Source organism: Schistocerca americana, chromosome 2 (genome assembly GCF_021461395.2).
Source record: "Schistocerca americana isolate TAMUIC-IGC-003095 chromosome 2, iqSchAmer2.1, whole genome shotgun sequence".
Lineage (NCBI taxonomy): Eukaryota > Metazoa > Arthropoda > Insecta > Orthoptera > Acrididae > Schistocerca > Schistocerca americana.
Window position 1 is genome coordinate 1,086,970,080 of NC_060120.1, and position 19,671 is coordinate 1,086,989,750.

Here is a 19,671-nt window from a genome sequence, read left to right on the forward strand (position 1 = left end):
GGTTGTAGCCCCCTGACAACACAGGGATCGCTCTACTGATGCCTGCGCCGTTAACTCCCCACGTATGCCAAGGAGTAGATGCCCATCGCCCTGGGGCATCGGGACACCCGGCAATGGCCATCCTGCCAGGTGGCCTTTGCTGTGGCTGGGTGGCGCCCGTGGGGAGGGCCCTTGGTCGGAGTAGGTGGCATCAGGGCGGATGACCCGCAATGAAGCGTGGTACATCATCTCTCGCTGGCGGCCAGCCGTCAGCAGTCTCTAAGCGTTCCAAAGCTCACTTTAAGGCTAATGTGTATGACCCCAAATCGTTCCCCTCCCTGGCCACACCATGGGAGGAACGATGGGCTATGAATGAGAGGGAACGATACTCGCCCCGGTATCTTGTCTGTACCAGAGCTGACGGGGAATCTTTTATGTCCGTGAAGCCTCAGTTCTTTGTAGAGCATTTGGAGGACAAGTTTGGGGAGGTGGAGGGCTTGTCCAAGATGCGGTCCGGATCGGTGTTGATAAAAACGGCATTCTCCGCCCAGTCACGGGCCTTGCTCGCTTGTACTAAGCTGGGGGATGTCTCCGTCACTATCACGCCCCATAAAAGTCTGAACATGGTCCAGGGCATTATCTTTCACAGGGATCTCCTTTTACAGTCCGACGACGAGCTGCGCGCCAACTTGGAGCGCCGAGGTGTCCATTTCGTCCGGCGCGTCCACCGGGGTCCGAGGCATCGTCAAGTTGCCACCGGTGCCTTCATCTTGGCCTTCGAGGGTGACACGTTACCTGAGAAGGTCAAGGTGATGGTGTACCGTTGTGATGTCAAGCCGTATATCCCTCCCCCGATGCGGTGCTTCAAGTGTTGGAAGTTCGGCCACATGTCTTCACGCTGTGCGTCCGACCTCGTCTGTCGCGATTGCGGTCGACCTTCCCATCCTGATCATCCCTGTGCGCCGCCTCCAATCTGTGTGAACTGTGGTGCGCACCATCCGCCTTGCTCGCCAGACTGTCCGATTCTGCAGAAGGAGCGGAAGATCATGGAAATAAAGACTCTCGACCGCCTGACGTACACTGAAGCGAAGCGGAAATATGATCGGCTTCATCCAGTACGCATGACAGCTTCTTATGCCGCAACTGTCACTCCTTCTACGGTTCCATCCGCTCCAGTCAGCTCTCAAGAGTCGAAGTCCCACACCTGCCCCCTTGATGGTGGGGGGCACTAAACCTCCTGTTGCTCCTGCTCCATCTACTTCAGGAGCAACACCCCCCCAACCATCGGGGACATCAGTCCCCCCTTCCCAGCCGGAGAAGCGTAAGACTTCTTCGGCTACTCTCGTAAGGAAGGGGTCCCTTGGGGACCTCCCTTCACACGTTCCGACCGGTTCCAAAGCCGACAGCCGCAAGTGGCTCAAACAACCGCCAGTCCCTGGTCGTCGGGACACACGGTCATCGTCTGTCCCTGAGACTGACCTGGTGACGCCCTCCCAGCCTGAACCACCCAAGGCGCAGCGCGAGAAGCAGAAGAAGAAGAAGAAACTCCCCAAGGCTACCGACATTGCGGTGGCACCCATTCCACCGCTTCCTACAAGCTGTGCGTCTGAGGATGAGGTGGAGATTCTGGCGTCCGCTGAGGACATGGATCTCGCCAGTCCCTCGGATGCACTAGATGGCTGTTGTCCAAGTGGTGACTCAGTAGCAGCAGGGACCCCGGAGGCGTAATTTGCCTCCCCAATCCCTTCACGCCTTTCCCATCCATGGCTAATACCATCCTCCAGTGGAACTGCCGCGGTTTCTTCCACCATCTGGCTGAGCTCCGCCAACTTATCAGCCGTCATCCTTTCCTTTGCATTGCTCTGCAGGAAACTTGGTTTCCAGCAATGCGAACCCCCGCCCTCCGTGGCTATCGGGGTTATTTTAAGAACCGGGCAGCTTATGAAAGGGTGTCTGGTGGCATCTGCATATATGTCCTTAACTCTCTTCACAGCAAGTTTGTACCTCTACAAACAGCTTTAGAGGCTGTCGCTGTTCGGGTGTGGACGCCACAGGCTATCACCGTCTGCAGTATTTACCTTCCACCTGATGGTGCTGTCGCGCAGCATGTCCTGGCTGCTCTGATAGCCCAACTGCCGCCACCTTTTTTGCTGCTGGGCTATTTCAATGCCCACAACCCTCTATGGGGTGGGACTGTCTCCGATGATCGCGGTCGGGCCGTGGAGCATGTGTTGGCTCAACTCGACCTTAGCCTCTTGAACACCGGTGCTCCCACGCATTTCAGTGTGGCCCATGGCTCGTTCTCGGCCATCGATCTCTCTATTTGCAGCCCTGGACTTGTCCCATCCCTCCACTGGAGTGTGCATCCTGACCTGTGTGGTAGTGACCATTTCCCCGTCTATTTGTCACTGCCCCGGTGTCATTCTTCTGGGCGCTTGCCCCGCTGGGCTCTCCACAGGGCTGACTGGCCGGCTTTTACTTCCGCTGCAACCATTGAGTCTCCCCCACAGGGTGACATTGACGAGGTGGTCCGTGTTTTAACCACGTCCATCATTTCAGCGGCCGAGGCTGCCATCCCCCGTTCCTCTGGCCTCCCTCGGCGGAAGGCTGTCCCCTGGTGGTCGCCGGAGATTGCTGAGGCTATTCGCGACCGTAGGTGGGCTCTCCAGCGTCATAGGCGGCACCCGTCTCTGGAGACCCTCATCGCCTTTAAGAGGCTCCGTGCCTTCGCCCGTCGTCTTATTGCACGGCGTAAGCAGGAGTGCTGGGAGCGGTATGTTTCCTCCTTGGGCTCCCGTGTCTCCCTGTCGCTCGTGTGGTCCCGGGTACGGCGGATTTATGGACACCAGACCCCTACGGGTGTCCCTGGGATCTCTTTGGACGGCGCTGTGTGCACGGACGCTGCCGCCATTGCTGAACACCTTGCTGCGCACTTCGCTACGAGCTCTGCGACTGCAACTTATACCCCCGCCTTTCGCTCTCTCAAGGAGCGGGCCGAGCAGACGCCATTATCGTTCCACACGCGTCGTTCTGAAACTTACAATGCTCCTTTCAGCGAGAGGGAATTCCTCGCTGCCCTCGCCGATTGCCCTGATACAGCACCAGGCCCAGACTGCATCCACGCACAGATGCTGAAGCATCTCTCCAGGGACTGCCAGAGACACATTCTCGCGATATTTAATCGCATTTGGAGCGAAGGCGTGTTCCCGTCGCAATGGCGAGAGGGTGTTATTGTCCCCATCTTGAAGCCCGGTGCGGACCCACTGGCGGTGGACAGCTATCGTCCCATTACCCTCACAAACGTTTTGTGCAAATTGCTCGAACGTATGGTGGGGCAGCGTTTGTGTTGGGTCCTTGAGTCGCGCGGTCTCCTCGCTCCATCCCAGGGTGGCTTCCGTCGGGGCCGGTCTGCAGTGGACAATTTGGTGCGGCTGGAATCTGCTGTCCGTACGGCCTTTGCCCAACGTCAGCATCTCGTTGCTGTATTTTTCGATCTGCGGAAGGCGTATGACACCACATGGAGGCATCACATCCTCGCCACGTTGCATGAGTGGGGTCTTCGTGGTCGGCTCCCAGCTTTTCTTCAAAACTTTTTATTGCGCCGCTCTTTCCGGGTGCAAGTCGGTGCCACCTCTAGTTCCTCTTATATGCAGGAAAATGGGGTCCCGCAGGGCTCGGTGTTGAGCGTCTCCTTATTTTTAGTGGCCATTAATGGTCTGGCTGCAGCAGTGGGGTCGTCGGTGTCTCCTTTGTATGCCGACGACTTCTGCATCTCATTTAGCTCCACGACTACGGGAGTCGCCGAACGCAGGCTGCAAGTCGCCGTTCGCAAGGCAGCATCATGGGCTCTGACTCATGGTTTTCAGTTCTCTGCTGCCAAGACTCGAGTTATGCACTTCTGCAGGCGTCAGTCGGTCCACCCTCATCCTGCACTTTACCTCGACGGCCACCTGCTTGAAGTGGTGGACACTTGCCGCTTCTTGGGACTCGTGTTTGATGCCCGGCTCACATGGGTTCCCCATGTTACTCAGCTGAAGCAAAAATGCTGGCGGCACCTCAACGCCCTCCGCTGCCTTAGCCACACGTCTTGGGGTGCAGATCGCTGCACGCTACTGCAATTGTACAGAGCCCTTGTGCAGTCCCGGCTTGATTATGGGAGCCTGGCCTATGGGTCTGCGTCACCCTCAGTGTTGAAGTTGTTAGACCCCATACATCACTGTGGGGTTCGGCTTGCAACTGGCGCTTTTCGCACCAGCCCCGTGGATAGTCTACTGGTGGAGGCCGGGGTTCCCCCGCTGCGGATTCGCCGCCATCGTCTGCTCGCCGACTATGCTGTCCACGTACATTGCTCGCCAGGCCATCCCAATCGTCGCCTGCTTTTCCCTGCCATGGTCCACCACCTGCCCGAACGGCGACCTCGGTCTGGGCTTTCCGTAGCTGTCCGTGTCCAGTCCCTGCTGTCAGAACTGGGGTCATTCCCTCTTCTGCCTCCCTTCCGGGTTCGTACACCTACGCCTCCCTGGTGTTTGTCCCGGCCGTCCGTCCATCTGGACTTGGCACAGGGACCTAAGGACTCGGTTCCGCCTGTGGCCCTCCGTCGCCGTTTTCTTGCGCTCCTCGAATCATTTCCGGGCTGTGAGCCTGTCTACACTGATGGTTCCCTGGTTGATGGTCGCACTGCCTACGCTTTTGCTCACGCTGCCCATGTTGAGCAACGCTCCTTGCCGGCTGGCTGCAGTATTTTTACTGCAGAGCTGGTGGCCATCTTGCGCGCTCTTGAGCATATGCGTTTCTGCTCAGGTAGGTCCATCGTCATCTGCAGTGACTCCCTGAGCAGCCTTCAGGCCATCGACCGCTGCTATCCCTCCTCTCCTCTGGTGTCCTCCATTCAGGAGTCTGTTTCCGCCATTGCCCGTTCTGGTCGTTCGGTGGTCTTGGTTTGGACGCCAGGTCATGTTGGCATCCCGGGGAACGAACGTGTAGACAGGCTGGCCAAAGGGGCGATCGACGCCCCAGCTTTGGAGATCGGCCTCACAGCTCGCGACCTGCAGCTGGTGTTGCGCCGTAAGGTGTTTGGGGTGTGGGCTGATGAGTGGCGTTGCCTGACATCCCCGAATAAGCTGCGGGCTGTTAAGGAGACGAACGATGTGTGGCGTTCCTCCCTGCGGGCTTCTCGCAGGGACTCGGTAGTCCTGTGTCGGCTGCGCATCGGCCATACATACCTGACGCACGGCCATCTGTTGCGTCAGGAGGATCCCCCCTTGTGTCGGTGTGGGTCCCGGCTGACGGTCGGCCACATTTTGCTGGAGTGTCCTCGACTGCGCACACTCCGGCAATCTTTTAATCTCCCGGGCACTTTGGCTTTGGTTTTATCCGACGATGCCTCCATGGCTGACAATGTTTTACATTTTATCCGTAGTAGTCGTTTTTATGGTTCGATTTAGGGAGGTCCTGCGCCTTTCCCTTTCTGTGTCTTTTGTCCTTGTGTCTGTTGCTGTTCTGGTGTGCCGTCAGATGGTTGACGCTTTCCCTTTTTTTTCTCATGGTCAGTCAACCAGTCTCCGGCCATCCTCCTTTCTTCTGTTTCTTTCTGTCTGGTGTTCCTCTGTCCTGTTCTTGTCTGTAGTGTTCGTTGCTGCATTTGTGTTCTTTTAGCGCCTGGGGGGACGTCTCCTTCCCCTTTGGTTTTTATCTGCTCCGTAGATTTTTGGCTCGCCTGATTTTGGAATAGGGGACTGATGACCTTCGCTGTTTAGTCCCCCTTAAACATCCCAACAACCACCACCACCCAACATGATAGCCATCCCGTTGTGAGGGGCAGGGGGGAGGGAGATTGTCAAGTACCTGCACAGTAGTAGTCCCCAGACAACGCAGGGATAGTACTGTTGATGCCTCAGCTGAAACCTCTCATGTATGCCAAGGAGTATGTTCCCATTGTGATAGGGACACTGCGTCAGAGAAATCTCTCCTGAATACTTGTTTCTACAAGGATACACGGGGATTCTTTATTGGCCACAAACTATTTATTCTTTGTAGAGACTATAGAGGACAAGTTTGGGGATGTTGTAGCCTTCTCCAAACTGAAGAGTGGGTCAGTTTTGATTAAAACAGCATCCCCTGCCCAGTGACGGGTATTGCTTGCTTTGTGAATAGCTGGGTAACAATTGCTTGCCTGTGACAAGCTGGGTAACATTCCAGTGACTATTACTCTCCATTACAGTCTAAAGATGATTCAAGGCATCATTTTCCATCGTGATCCCCCTCTGCAATGCCAACTTGGAGCACCGTGGCATACACCTTTTCCTTCGTGTCCATAGTGGGTCAAAGGGCAGTAGGGTTGCTACATCTTTGAGGGTGATTTGTTGCCTGAAAAGATAAAGGTGATGGTATAGTGACCGGATGTGAAACTGTATGCACTCACCACCATCCTGACCCGCAGCCCTCTCTTCCCTTACACCATCTATGTGGTGCTTCAAATGAAATTCAGGCACATGTCTTCGTGTTGTGACAACAGTGCAGTCTGTAGGGATTGTGGATGACGGTTGTATACAAATGTGTTCCTCACCCTTTTCTGTGTCAACTGGGGAGAGCACTATTCTCTCTGCTTACCAGGCTGCACTGTACAGAGAGAGGGAAAAAATACAGGAATGTAAGACTCTGGTCAGGCTGACATATCAAGAGGCCAAGGAAAAGTATGAGCATCTACATCCTGCGTGCTTGGCATCATCGTGTGCTATAGCTATGACAATGTCACCCTCTGTATCAATGCTACTCTCCCCAATTATGTATCCTCGAGCCACTCGACCATGCCTAACTCACTGATTGTTGGATGCTCTCCTCCTCCTCCTCCTCCTCCTGCTGCTTCCCCTGAGTCACTTTGGGTTTGGGAGCAGCAGTTTCCCGCCTGCCAGGAACACCAAACCCCATACCCCAGCCAGAGAAATATCACTGTTCTCCAGGCTTCCGTGCCAATAAAAGGTCGCTCGGGACACTCACTTCCGAGGTTTACACCGATCTGTAACCGGATACCAGCCAGTGGTTGAAGGAGCCACAGGTTGCTGGTCATAGGGCTTCATGATCTCCCTCAGTTCCTGAGACTAATTCAGGAAAGCCCTTCCAGTCATTCGAAACATGTAAGGAGGAGAAAGATAAAGAGAAGTCTTATAAGAGGTGGAAAATTCTGGCGGCCTATGATCTGCTTCTGTGGTTGGGGTAGTGATCTCAGTGGCTCCTGAGGTTCCAGATCACACCACACAACATTTCTCAGATTTTGTAAGTATTAATATCATAACATCTCAACTGGTGGCAGAAGGTGATGCTGAGATTCTCCAGTGGAATTGTAGCGGATTTTACACCGACTGGCTGAGTTAAAACATTTCTTAATCTCCTCCCCCGCTTTCTGCATTGTCTTTCAGGAAACTCGGTTTCCAGCAATGTGAACCAATGCCCTTTGTGGCTAGAATTGTGCCGATTATTTTAGGGTGGAGTGCCTCAGAACAATTTGTCTTCTGCATTGGTTTCTCAGATCCTGTCACTTTTTCTAATCTTGGGCAACTTCAGTGGCCATAACTCTTTGTGTGGTGAAACCACGATCACTGACTGTGGTAAAGACATTGAAAACTTACTGGCAGATGTCTCCCCAGTACTGGTGCCTCGACATGCTTCGCTGCTGAAGTGTTTCAGGTTGGCTTGAGCTGCATGGTGGTTTGTTATATTTCACTTCGTGCACAAAACACTTAAATAAGTTGCCACCTGAGCGCTCCTTTTATATGCAATGCATGTTGCTTACAGAATAGTGAGTCACTGTTACGTATTATTAATGAGGGTCCAGGTAGTCTGTGTCCTGAACCTGTGTGCCTTCTTCCTCCAACTTGGCTCAGACTTCACCTCCTTACAGGCTGCAAAGAAATCTGCTGAAAATTAACTTCTCGTTCTCATTCACTCCACCACATAAATAAGAAGTGAGATTAAATTCACCTTCTTAGGTTGTTATCTTTAAAATTACATCTCAATACATAGTTAATGAGGACAGCTACCAACTCATATTCTGCCACTCTGTACTGCATACATGACAGATCTGATATTCAACTTGGTAATTAACAGTAACAATACATTTATTGTCTTTGATATTTTGCTTTCCTAGATTTCATGGAGCTCTTTCTTCCTCACCACTCGCTGCTTGGAATTGCTATCTCCACTTCAGCAGGTCTGACTGCTACCCACTTCAGTTTGGTCACTGGATCATTAGCTCCAGTTTCAACACTTAAGATTTAAAACACCTCCCCACCTCCCTGACATACGTTATTAAGGTCATGACACCTCTCATTCAGGGAATGGGATGTACCACTACAGTGCGGCACATGGAACTTACTCGGCCATTGATCTTTCTATTTGCAGCCCACGTGTTTTCCCCTGTGGACCTATCCAGATGGGCACTCCACAGTGCTGACTGGTATGCTTTCACTTCTGCTGTCGTTCTTGGAGGCTCTGACACGACTTTCCAGAGTGCAACAGCGGCCACTCCATTAGCAGCTGACTTAGCGATCCTCTATTCTTCAGCTCCCCTCACCCATGGTGGATCTTGGAAATCGCCGAGGCCATTAGGAAACACAGATGGACTTCGCAATGCCACAGCTGCATTCATTGATGGAGCCTCTCATTGCGTGTAAATGAATTCGTGCCAGGGTGTGACACTTAATAAAACAACGGATGCAAGACTGCAGGGAATTGTACTGTTCAACCATTTGGCCATGTACACCTGCTTCCAGGTCTGGGCAAAGATCAGATGTGTCTATGGATCAGTCCTCTGCAGCTGTACTTGGTATTTTGTTGAATGGTGCAGCTTTCACTGACCCAGACAACATAGCTGAACATTTTGCTCTGCATAATGCTCAAGCTTCTGCCTTTTGTGTTCTTAAATAGCAGGTGGAGCGATTGCACTTACCTTTCACTATGCACCACCTGGAGCCCAATGTGCATGGTAATTCTTCAGTGCCGTAGCCCTTTCCCCTGATGCAGCCACACACCCAGACTGCATCCATAACAAATGCTCAAACATCTATCAGTGGACTGCAGCGTTCATCTTATTACCATCTTCAATCGTCTCTGGAGCGAGTGTGAGTTGCCTTCTCTGGCAAGAAACTATCATCGTCCAGGTAGTTAAATGGATAAGCGTCCTCTAGTGATGGAAAGCTATCTCCCAATTACTCTCACCATTATTCTGTGTAAGTTTCTCGAATGCATAGTGTGCGACCAGCTGTGTTGGCTCCTTGAATTTCGGGGCCCTCTGTCTCTGTCCAGTAGGCAATTTCTCCAAGGCGATTCCACTGCTGGTAATTTGGTTGCCTGGAGTCTGCCATCTGGATAGCTTTTGACCGACATTAATACCATATTGCTGTCTTCTTTGACCTACAAAAGGTTTGTGGCATCACATTTTCATTACCTTATATTAGTAGGGTCTCTGGGTCCCCGCTTCTGATTTTTGTGTAGAGCTTCTTGTTATACCGTACTTTTTGGGTTCGTGTTGGTGCTTTCCACAGTACCTCCCATATCAAAGAGAATGTTGTTGTTGTTGTTGTTGTTGTTTTTTTGCTACTGTTCCTCTAGTGTGGGTGCTGCTCAACGCCGACTGCAGGGCACCATTCAGAATGTGCAGTCAAGGTCCCTCATACACGGCTCTGTATTCGATTACCAAGACTCGTGTCGTACTGTTGTGCTCTTCATCCACTACCAGAAATTTACCTTAACGACCAGTTACTCAGTGTGGTGGAGACTCATCGCACTGGCCTTCGATGCCCAACTGACACACCTTCCACAACTTCGCTACCTTAAGCAAAGGTGCTGGCTACACCTTAATACACAATACATGTCACTGCCTTAGTAACACCAGCTAGGATGCAGACTCCACAGCTTTGCAAAACCCATTCTGTCCTGTCTCGATAATGAGTGTCTGGCATGTGGTTCGGCATCACCCTCAGCATTGCAGTCACTGCACACGATACACAACGGTGATGTCTAATTTGCAAGAGGAGCCTTTCAAACTAGACCTGTGAACATCCTCCTCGTGGAGGCTGGGGTCCACCCCACTAAGGATCAGGTGCCAATAACAGCTACTCAATTATGCTTCACACGTTTGCATCTCCCCTAAGCATCCAAACTATAGTATCCTTTTTCCTAGTAGGGAGATCCAGCTCCCACAACAGAGATGGAGAATTAGGGTCACAATTGCAGTTCGACTACAGTGTGTGTGTTCTGGACTCCAACTTCCCTGACTGTCACCTCTTGTCAGAGAGCAATTGCTTATGCCCCCATGGCATGTACCCCAGCCTCATATCTGTCTTGATTTATCCTTTGGACCAAAAGATTTAGTTAACCCCGTGGAGTTTCGCCACCTGTTCCTGGCCCTTCATGATGCATTTCCAGATTCCGAATGTGTGTGTGTGTGTGTGTGTGTGTGTGTGTGTGTGTGTGTGTGTGTATGTGTGGGTGGGTGGAAACTTAACTGTAAAACCATGAGTAGGGAATTACATGTGGCAGACTTGTTAGTTTGATGTGGTCTAAGTTACCGTTTACTGTTCTTCCTCAAATATGATTGCCTTTATGTTTTGTTCTCATGCCATGCGCGAACTTATTCTTCTCAACTTTCACTCCAGGCAGGGTGATGCTGTAGGAGTATGTCTCACTATATCCAGCTACTGCATGACAAACACCTCTTCAATGAGATTCTGCCGTATTCCTTCAACTATTTACATTAATTGTGAAGACAGATCCAATTATCAATAACTCATAACTTCAAATACATTATTCGGTATGTCTGATCACACCGACCTCAACTTACAATCTAAGATTTACAGTCTTCATTTGTCTTGAGCATTTATGCCATAATATGTCTGTTTTCTCCAGGGTGTTCATGACACATTGAACAGGCATCGCAAAGGCATAAATGTCCATGTCTAGCTAGTGCTTCTTCACTCACTACGCCATGCTTTGCCTCTGCTGTGTTACATCACTGCATGGTATTTTTGTCATACTGCGTAAATGTTTCTAAAAGACACAACCAAATTTCACCATCATGAGTGTCTTAAGTGGAACATATGTCATCCTCACGAATAACCTATTATACAGTACAGGTTCATTCACTGAGACGAAAGAGGTCATGTAAAACTCCTTGAATGCTGTCTTTACAATTAAATGTCACATATTTGATATCATATTACAGCTTGTTACCCATTTCATTTTTCCTTAGTAAATATATATAAACATATAGAATATTTCCTTCAAATGTTCATGCACGATTTTTTATTTAGGACAGAATATGTCTCTAGTAAGTGACCGTACCAAGGCGTTCCTGTTAGATTGTTACACACTCAGAGGCAGCACAGTTGTGATTCTAGCTTACAGGGTTTGTATAAATAGTAATGAGACTGAGCCTGTGAATCAAAATTTATTGTAGGTATTGATACAACCACTTAGTACTCTTGAATGTATGACCCTTGAGAGTCAACAACCTGCTGCATGCGAGATTTCCACTGTTCAAATGCTGCCTTGAACACTTGAATCCGGGATGGCCTTCAAAGCCCTCCTCGTGGCGGCTTGGACCTCCTCCAGGGTCCCATGACTGCGTCCTTTCAGGGAAGTTTTTAGTTTGTGAAACCAAAAAAAGTCTGGCGGGTCCACAACTGAACTGTAGGGGGTCTGGGGAATTGTTGGGATCCCTTTCTTGGCCAGGTAGCTGGCCACCGTGAAGCAGGTGTGACTCGTTGGTTCCAGGGTAAATTTGTTTGTGCCAAACTAGTAAGGATACCCCTTTTGATAAAGTCACCAATTGTCACTCAACATGCCTTTTCCAACTTAATAATTGAGTTCATCCTTTTCTACGGGCAGATACCGTATTTACTCGAATCTAAGCCGCACCTGAAAAATGAGACTCGAAATAAAGGGGAAAAAAAAATTCCCCAAATCTAAACCGCACCTGAAACTTGAGACTCAAAATTCAAGGGGAGAGAAAAGTTTTAGGCCGCACTTCCAAATCGAAACAAAGTTGGCCCATTGTAATATGAGACACAATTTAGGTCGAATGAATGACGATACAGCTACAGTAGTTTGGTTCGAGTCGTAAGCTTAGCAGTTAAGCTTTACCAGGTAGCCATTGCTATGCGTCAGGCGCTCCGTCCGTATTTATACGGGTACCCTTCCTTTTTTACGTGCTTCGTCTGGTTTGAATCGATTGCTTATTTTGCTTTGATCTGATAAGTGCCGTTTTCTTTGTTATAGGTGTTTATGTCACTCTAAGCTGAAAATGCAATACTTTACTGTGTCATGCATTGTTTGTCGCATTCGGATAGTGCGTGTTTACAGCCTGTCGCCGCTCACGGAATGGCTTGCTTTTGTGCGCGCTACCGCCGCTTACAATTTAAAAAAAAAAAAAAAAAAAAAAAAAAGAGAGAGAGAGGAATCGTCTCATTAGTGAAACAATGGCAAGAGACTGCTATTTTTTGTTACTTACACTGCTGCTTTCTGTGATAATGATCAAAAAGAACCAAATAATAGACTGCGTATGATAGAACATGTTCTAATTTAGAGTTAGGCGAAAATTTTTCTCCATTTGAAAATCTTTGCGGCCGCTTCTTTAGTACATCAAATTCTGCACAGGAATTAGAGTCATCTTAGATTTAAAAATCTAGTCAGTTGCCGTGCTTCGTTTCTGACTGTATCACTATTAGGCATAAGAATAATACGAATATAAACATGACACGATACGTATATTCTTCCACGTTTGCTGTTGTCTCACTCTATTTTCGTAGTTTATTAGGCAGACAGGATTTAAATGAGATAGCAGCAAACACGAAAGAATATATGACAAAATGTTTATATTCCTATTATTCTTATGGTGAAGAGAATACTGCATGTGATTCACATTTCATCAGGTTCCTATTAGCAACCATCTCTTCTCACCGGGTAGGAAAAAATTCAGAATGTAGAGTTGGCCATATTGACAAACATCCCAAACAGTCTTGCCAGTCGGATTTTCGTAGTACATTGAAATTCTGCTACATTCGAAGATGAACAATACGGAATTTGTATTTACTTCATTGGATAATGTATGAAAATGCAGTGGTCGAAACTCGGGACGGAGAAAGAAAGCTCGTCTTCCACCCTTTTTTTTTTTTATTTATTTACTGACGCAGAGGTTTTGGCGCCAGCATTTACCTTTGTGCCTACACAGCATGCCTGTGTAGCGCTACATATATTCGAAGGCAGAAGTTAGTTGTGGTGGCACCTACCAACATTTTTCAGAACTTCCACTTCCTTTTCACTCAATTCTAAGCCGCAAGCGGTTTTTTGGATTACAAAAACCGGAAAAAAAAGTGCGGCTTAGATTCGAGTAAATACGGTAGTGTACAACCATTTGTTCTTTCAGATGAGAGTCCCCAGACTCCTCTACAGCAAATATGGTACAGGCCATGACTTTCTTGAGTGCATCTCACCTTATGTGTAGGACAGCCTCCCTATTGGTCTGCCTACCCATTTCAACTCTCTCAGTTCACTTAAAGCAGAGTACACTTCACCGTATAAAATTATAAAATCTGTGTGCACAGTACCTTAATTTGACTTCTCACATCCTGACGGGAAGGTGTTTTTTTACTTCTGGCATTGTACAACACCCCCCCCCCCCCCCCCCCGACTGAAATTGCTATTTTCATCCTTAGAAGAAGTAGCGGGTTTTATATTAATGACAAAACCTGCTAGGGAAGTTGAGATAACTCTATTTTCTTTTGTGCATTATTTTCTGATCCTGATTGAGCACTGTTATTTCCCACTGCAGAATGATGAACAGGTCTTCAAGGCTAATCTACTGTAATCTTTCAACTGCTTACATCAATTGTGGAGACATATCCAATTACCAATAACTCATAACGTCAAATACATCATTCAATATGTCTGACCACATAGAACTCAGCTTTAGATCTAAGATTTACAGGGTCCATTTGTTTACTCTAGGGCATTCATGACACCTTCAAGGAGTGTCACAATAGCATAAATGTCCACGTCTAGCAAGTGCTATTGCACTCACCATGCCACACTTTGCCCCTGCTGTGTTACATCGCTCCATATGCACCGTCTACGCAGGTCTCAGATCGGAGCACGCGCAATATGTTTTTCACGCTACATAAAATGTTTATAAAAGACACAACCAAACAAATAACCCATGTTAAACATCAGGCTCAGAAGTCAATGAATTAACCAGTTTTACACCACACACACACACACACACACACACACACACACACACACACAAGGTCTAGTGAACTACACTCCCTGCTGAATGGATACAATGCCTTTACTGCTGAATTGGTGGCCATAAAATGAGCCATTAGCCAAGCTAATCCTTGCACTGTCAAGATGCTTCTGATCTGCAATGACTACCTGACTAGACTACCGTCTACAGACCATGGTTACCCTCGTCACCCACTAATCGTGACTATCCAGGATCTTCTTCCAGACCTCCAAGCTGGACGGCCGATCGTCTTTGGACCTCCAGACATGTCAGGTTCTCAGGGGATGAACATGCCGACCTCTTGGCAAAATTGGCTACCGTAGTGCCGATTTTGGAAATCGGGATCCCAAAACTTTACCTTCAGTCGACTCTACACCGTCAGTTGTTGGAGGCTTGGAACTGGGAATGGTACCCCAGGACTTCCCAAGATAAAGCTGAGGAGGATGTTAAAGGAGGTCACAATCACATGGCAGTCTTTCCCCTCAAACTTCTCACAGGGACATTAGGGCACACCTTATTGTCGAAGTGGCACCTGCCTAATGGTGGCCCACTTCCTACTAGACTGCTTTGCTGCAAACTCGAAACCTTCCTGATGCACTACCTCTGGTGCTAGTGGATAACACCACAGCAGCTGACCTGGTTTTATGAGGTGGGGCACTTTGGCCTCATTGACCACCCAATGTTTTGGAGGGGCACTGCTTGCACGCTCTGGCACAGAGGTCTCCAGCCGGCCCTTGCTCTGTGGTCTGGCCTGGCCTGGCCTCTACTCTTCCCACATTTTATTCTCCTTATTCTTTTATATTGCGATTTTTTAAAGTTTTTTTTGTCCTTTATAAAATTTTATCATCTTCTCTGTGCTGGTCGTTTTCTTTGGGTAACAGATGGTGAGATAGTGCTGGTGAGCTGCAGAGTCTCCAGGTGCATTCTGAGCAGAGCGGTTTGCCCACCTGACCTCCTCCTCACTCCAGTCCTACTTCTCCTTGGTTTTACCTCTGTCTTACTGTATGTCGGTTACAATCGGGCTTCACAGTATTTGCCTTTTGTATCCTTCCTCTGGGAATAATTCCTGGTTTGGTACATATAGGATGAAGGGCTGATAACCTCAGTTTGGTACCTTTAACTCCAACCGACCTACCTACAGCTCCGTCCATCACAGGGCAGTCACACTAGGTTTTGGTTATATTTAGATCATTTTCTGTAATTGTTTTGTTGACTTGCCATCTGCAGTGCTGAAATGTTAATGTATTGAACATAAGGTAAGCCTCTGTTTCTGGACACACAAAGTTATACTGTTCTGCCCTGGTAATCTTCTAACAGTCATCGATCACTCTAATGTGCATTTCTGTTAATTCACTCCACCCTAGACACTTACTCATAATGAATCCTATTAAGTGTCTTTGAAATTGAGATCAGAGGGATGGAGGGGCAGGGCATCTCATCTCATTTTTATTTTCCACTACTTTAAATGTGAATCAGAAAACTTCTAGTGAAGCTCTGGTAAAGTTACATCCTGTTTAGAAAAATATCATTTGCAAAAGTTTCATATTTAGGTTTGAGCCCCAGCCTGGCTTACAGTTTTGACACACTAAGTTTTCTATGCAGTATATACTTTGTTAAAGAATGAATATAGTTCACCTCAGAAATGCAAGTACCTTGCTGTTTTTCTTTTGTGCCAGCTTTTCTTTTGGGCTTGCACAATTTAAAGTCTACGAAAGTACTTTCTGTACCGGTATATCTTCATTTGCCCTAACTTTTTCTCTTAATGGATAAAAGTGAAAACCTGCTACAAAAATTATTTTGTGGCATAGTGGTGCATCAGAATCACTTTTTGTGATGATTTTGTTAGTCTTGACAATGTTCTTAACTTAGTTGTGAAGAACCCAATTGCTAACTGAAATTTCCCTATAACAATAAGTGAAACCTTACCTCTCTTAGTCCTAAATTTATTGTAATTTCCTCAAATTCTGTAGGTTTGTTGCGATTGCAAACCCATCCGTGAGTACTGGCGACTGTTTGACGTCACCGAGAGGACAGCTAGGTTCAGCCACCGCACAATGCGTCGCTGCTACGCCTGCTGCAGGCCATTAGTAGACACTATTGTCCACTTTGGTGAAACTGGAAAACTGAAATGGCCAATAAATTGGTCTGGCGCATGTCAGGCTGCTGAAAAAGCTGATGTCATCTTGTGCATGGGATCAAGTCTGAAGGTAAAAATTTTGACATGGGACTTAGAACACTGCATTACTTGGGTTTCCTCCAGTATGCATCTTAAAGTAGTTACCAGTCACTAAGTATTATAAAAAGGATACATTGCTACTCACCATAGGGAGGAAATGTAGAGTCACAACAAAAAGACTCCTAAGTGTGTGAATTTTTAGCCAAAAAACCTTCTGCTAAAGTAGTTAACACACACATCCACACAAGCACAGCTAATGCACACGAGTTACTTGCAGTCCGGCTTCACTGACCAGAGACAGTGGTCATGTCCTCCATATGGTGAGTAGCAATCTGTACTCACCATAAATTGTTATTATTCCTTCCTGGATTTTCCATTGTTTGATTTTATCAGTTACTCATTTATTGATGTTTCTTTTTATTCTCATTTCATCTGTTGTTTGTTTTGTCAAAGTATGACATTACATTCTACATGGACACAGTAATGTATGACTCATGTTTCACCCAATACCAAGATTGGTTAATTTTTTTAATTAAATAAACTATTAATTTGTGTGATGTCGTTTAATCAGATTGCAGGCTGAAATGAAATGTATGTGAATATTTTGTTTAGATGGTAGGTACCGTACAGGCTTACTTCTCAAGTTGACGCAGTATATTTGTGCATTCATCAATATCTTAGTGTCTCTCTTCATTTAAACAATTAAAAAATACCTTCCCTAATGTTATGGTATCTGCAAATCTCTTTATGCTCCTCCAAACAGTCATTAATATTAGCATAATAAAGAAAACAAAAGTGGAGGAGGAGGGGAACCAAATTCGAGGATTGATTTAGTCATTACTTTTTTATTAGGGTGCCTAATGTCTTGTTGATTAGCACAAACCATAAAATGTTTTGAGTTGGAAATGCCAAATGTGTTCTGAATGGTACAATCCCCACTTGAAATCTGATCCACTTAGTCCCGCGCTCACTCACTTTTACTCGTGCATACAAATATGAGTTGGGAGTCTGAACCAGTAATCCTGAGTATACACTAAAATTTCCTGCCTAACAGTTCAGGCGGATCAGATGCATCACAGAATTCCAAAACATATACCACATACATATCATTGTCAGTTAGTTTAGGGGCAGATTAGATGGTAAACAGATTGCTCTCTGTTGTATGAAGCACGCACATTTAAATATGGTGTACTGAAATTTGTACATCATAAGCTTTGGACACTGGTAGGTTCTTTGGCTAGACGAATCTGTGTGTCATAAAATAGTGCCCTATCCAGAGACAGACTAAAACTACTCCATTCCACCTCAGTGGCAAGGAGGAAGAACTCCGCAGTTCCATTGGCTCAGCACACAGTTGCTCAACACCACACACTAACCTCCAGCCCTATCTCTCAAACAGCAACGTGTGCAGGTTATGCCACAATATTTTCCGTGTAGGCATCTTCAGCTGCTGTATATGTGGTATATTTCCATTACGTACCACCTACCTCTTTGCCCTGCAGAATGCCCTGTTAAGTGGGGAAGAATATTCTCTAAAGTTTGGACTTAATCTGCTGGGTACATGTGATGGATAACCTGTACTGCACTTAATAGAGTTCAGCAGTGGCACGATTACACTTCATCTGCTCGATTGCCCCCGATTCTGTATACATTTTGTGACTGAATACAGTTATTAATTAGATAAGTGACTGTTGATGATAAATTCCTCATACACCTCTGAGCAGGCAGTGGAAGTCCCTTCGTGAGACCCATTAGTGTGAACAACGTAGTTACTGTGGCCACCTAAAATTTTGTGTAACATCTAAAATGATTCTCGGTCTTGTCGACCATTGTGGTGAACAACACTTCTTGCTCAAATTCAGAAATACGGTCAACACAAAATGTCTTTGTCTGTAGCTTATCATAAATATTAAGTGAAATTATTCACAATTTGTTCATGAAGATTAGCTGCATTGCATGCTGATCAGTATTGGAGCTTCATGCCAAAGTGAGCAACTTTATGGGGTGCCAGTGATAAGAACAAAATCTTTTTGGTGAAAGGAGTCCACTCGCCAAAAAGCAGAAGCACCGCGTTTTCAATAAACACACGCAAAGGAAAGAAAAAGCAGTAGCTTTTGGAGTTATCCTTTGACAGGCTAGATACATAAAACATAAAAAACATTTTTTTGTTAGTGTGTGGATGAATAATCTGAAGCTAGTGAAACCAATATAATTATGGTCTTGCATCTTCAACCGTAAAGATTTTATATGCTTAACATCAAACATTTAATGTGTTGACTCATTTGTAAAGCAGTCGGATGTTTGAAGCTGTTTCATATATTGGGGCTGTGGAGTAACTGGTCAAATACTAATAGATGTGAAGTAATGAAATGATTGCGTTCACCGACAATGGCAAAATTGTAGGCTAGTATGAAACTGTGTGCACATGCCTGTGTTCCTAGCTATGTGACCTGTGTGAACTCTTATCAGGCAATTCGTGTGCCATATATTCTTATCATTTAATGATAATGCCCGTGGTGAAGGAACAAATCTTCCAAGCTGTTGCACTGAGAAAGAAAGCACACACTTGCAAATAAGATAGCAAATTGGAAAGTAAGGCTACAGTGATCAACATGTAATATGTTTATCCTCTGCTCCCTACTGCTTCTACGTACTTCAGCAGGATTCTAATTTTTCATACCACAATTTTCCCCGTTCATTTGTACAAGATTGTAGATAAAGGAGGCCACTGACTTTATAGATGGCCCATGTTGGAGGGTACCTTGTACTACTACTACTACTACTACTACTACTACTACTCATTCCCTTTGGCGCTCCACATGCTGAAGTGCTAGGGAAAAAATGACTGTCTCTGTGTCTTCCTGTGAGCTCAAATTTCTAGTATCTTGTCTGTGTGGTCCTTAAGCAAAATATATGTTGACAGCAATAGAATTATTCTGCAGTCAACTACAAATGTTGGTTCCCTAAATTTCTTTAATAGGGTTTTTCAAAAAGAATGTAGTTTTCCCTCGAGAGATCCCCATTTGAGTTCATGGAGCAGCTCCATAATACTCATGTTGATTGAACCCACCAATAACACACTTAGCAGGATGCCTCAGAATTTCTTTGATGTCTTCCTTTAATCCAACTTGGTGGGGTTCCCAAACGCTCAAGTAGTAATCAAGAATGAGTTGCAGTAGTGTTCAGTATAGTGCATTATAAAGATGAACTGTTTCATATTGCTTTGCAACATTATTCC

The 19,671-nt window shown here is 46.7% G+C and overlaps 1 protein-coding gene across 3 annotated transcripts in view; it reads left to right on the forward strand.

The window, feature by feature from the left end:
• Positions 1-19,671, forward strand: part of LOC124596489 — a 203,548-nt gene that overhangs the window by 116,654 nt on the left and 67,223 nt on the right. For 2 of the 3 annotated variants that reach the window (XM_047135639.1, XM_047135641.1), the window contains one exon: positions 16,228-16,464. The exons of the other annotated variant lie outside the window; for it this stretch is intronic. In XM_047135639.1, coding sequence (XP_046991595.1) covers positions 16,228-16,464 — 237 coding nt within the window. The remainder of the gene's footprint in view (positions 1-16,227; positions 16,465-19,671) is intronic. 3 annotated transcript variants of the gene reach the window in all.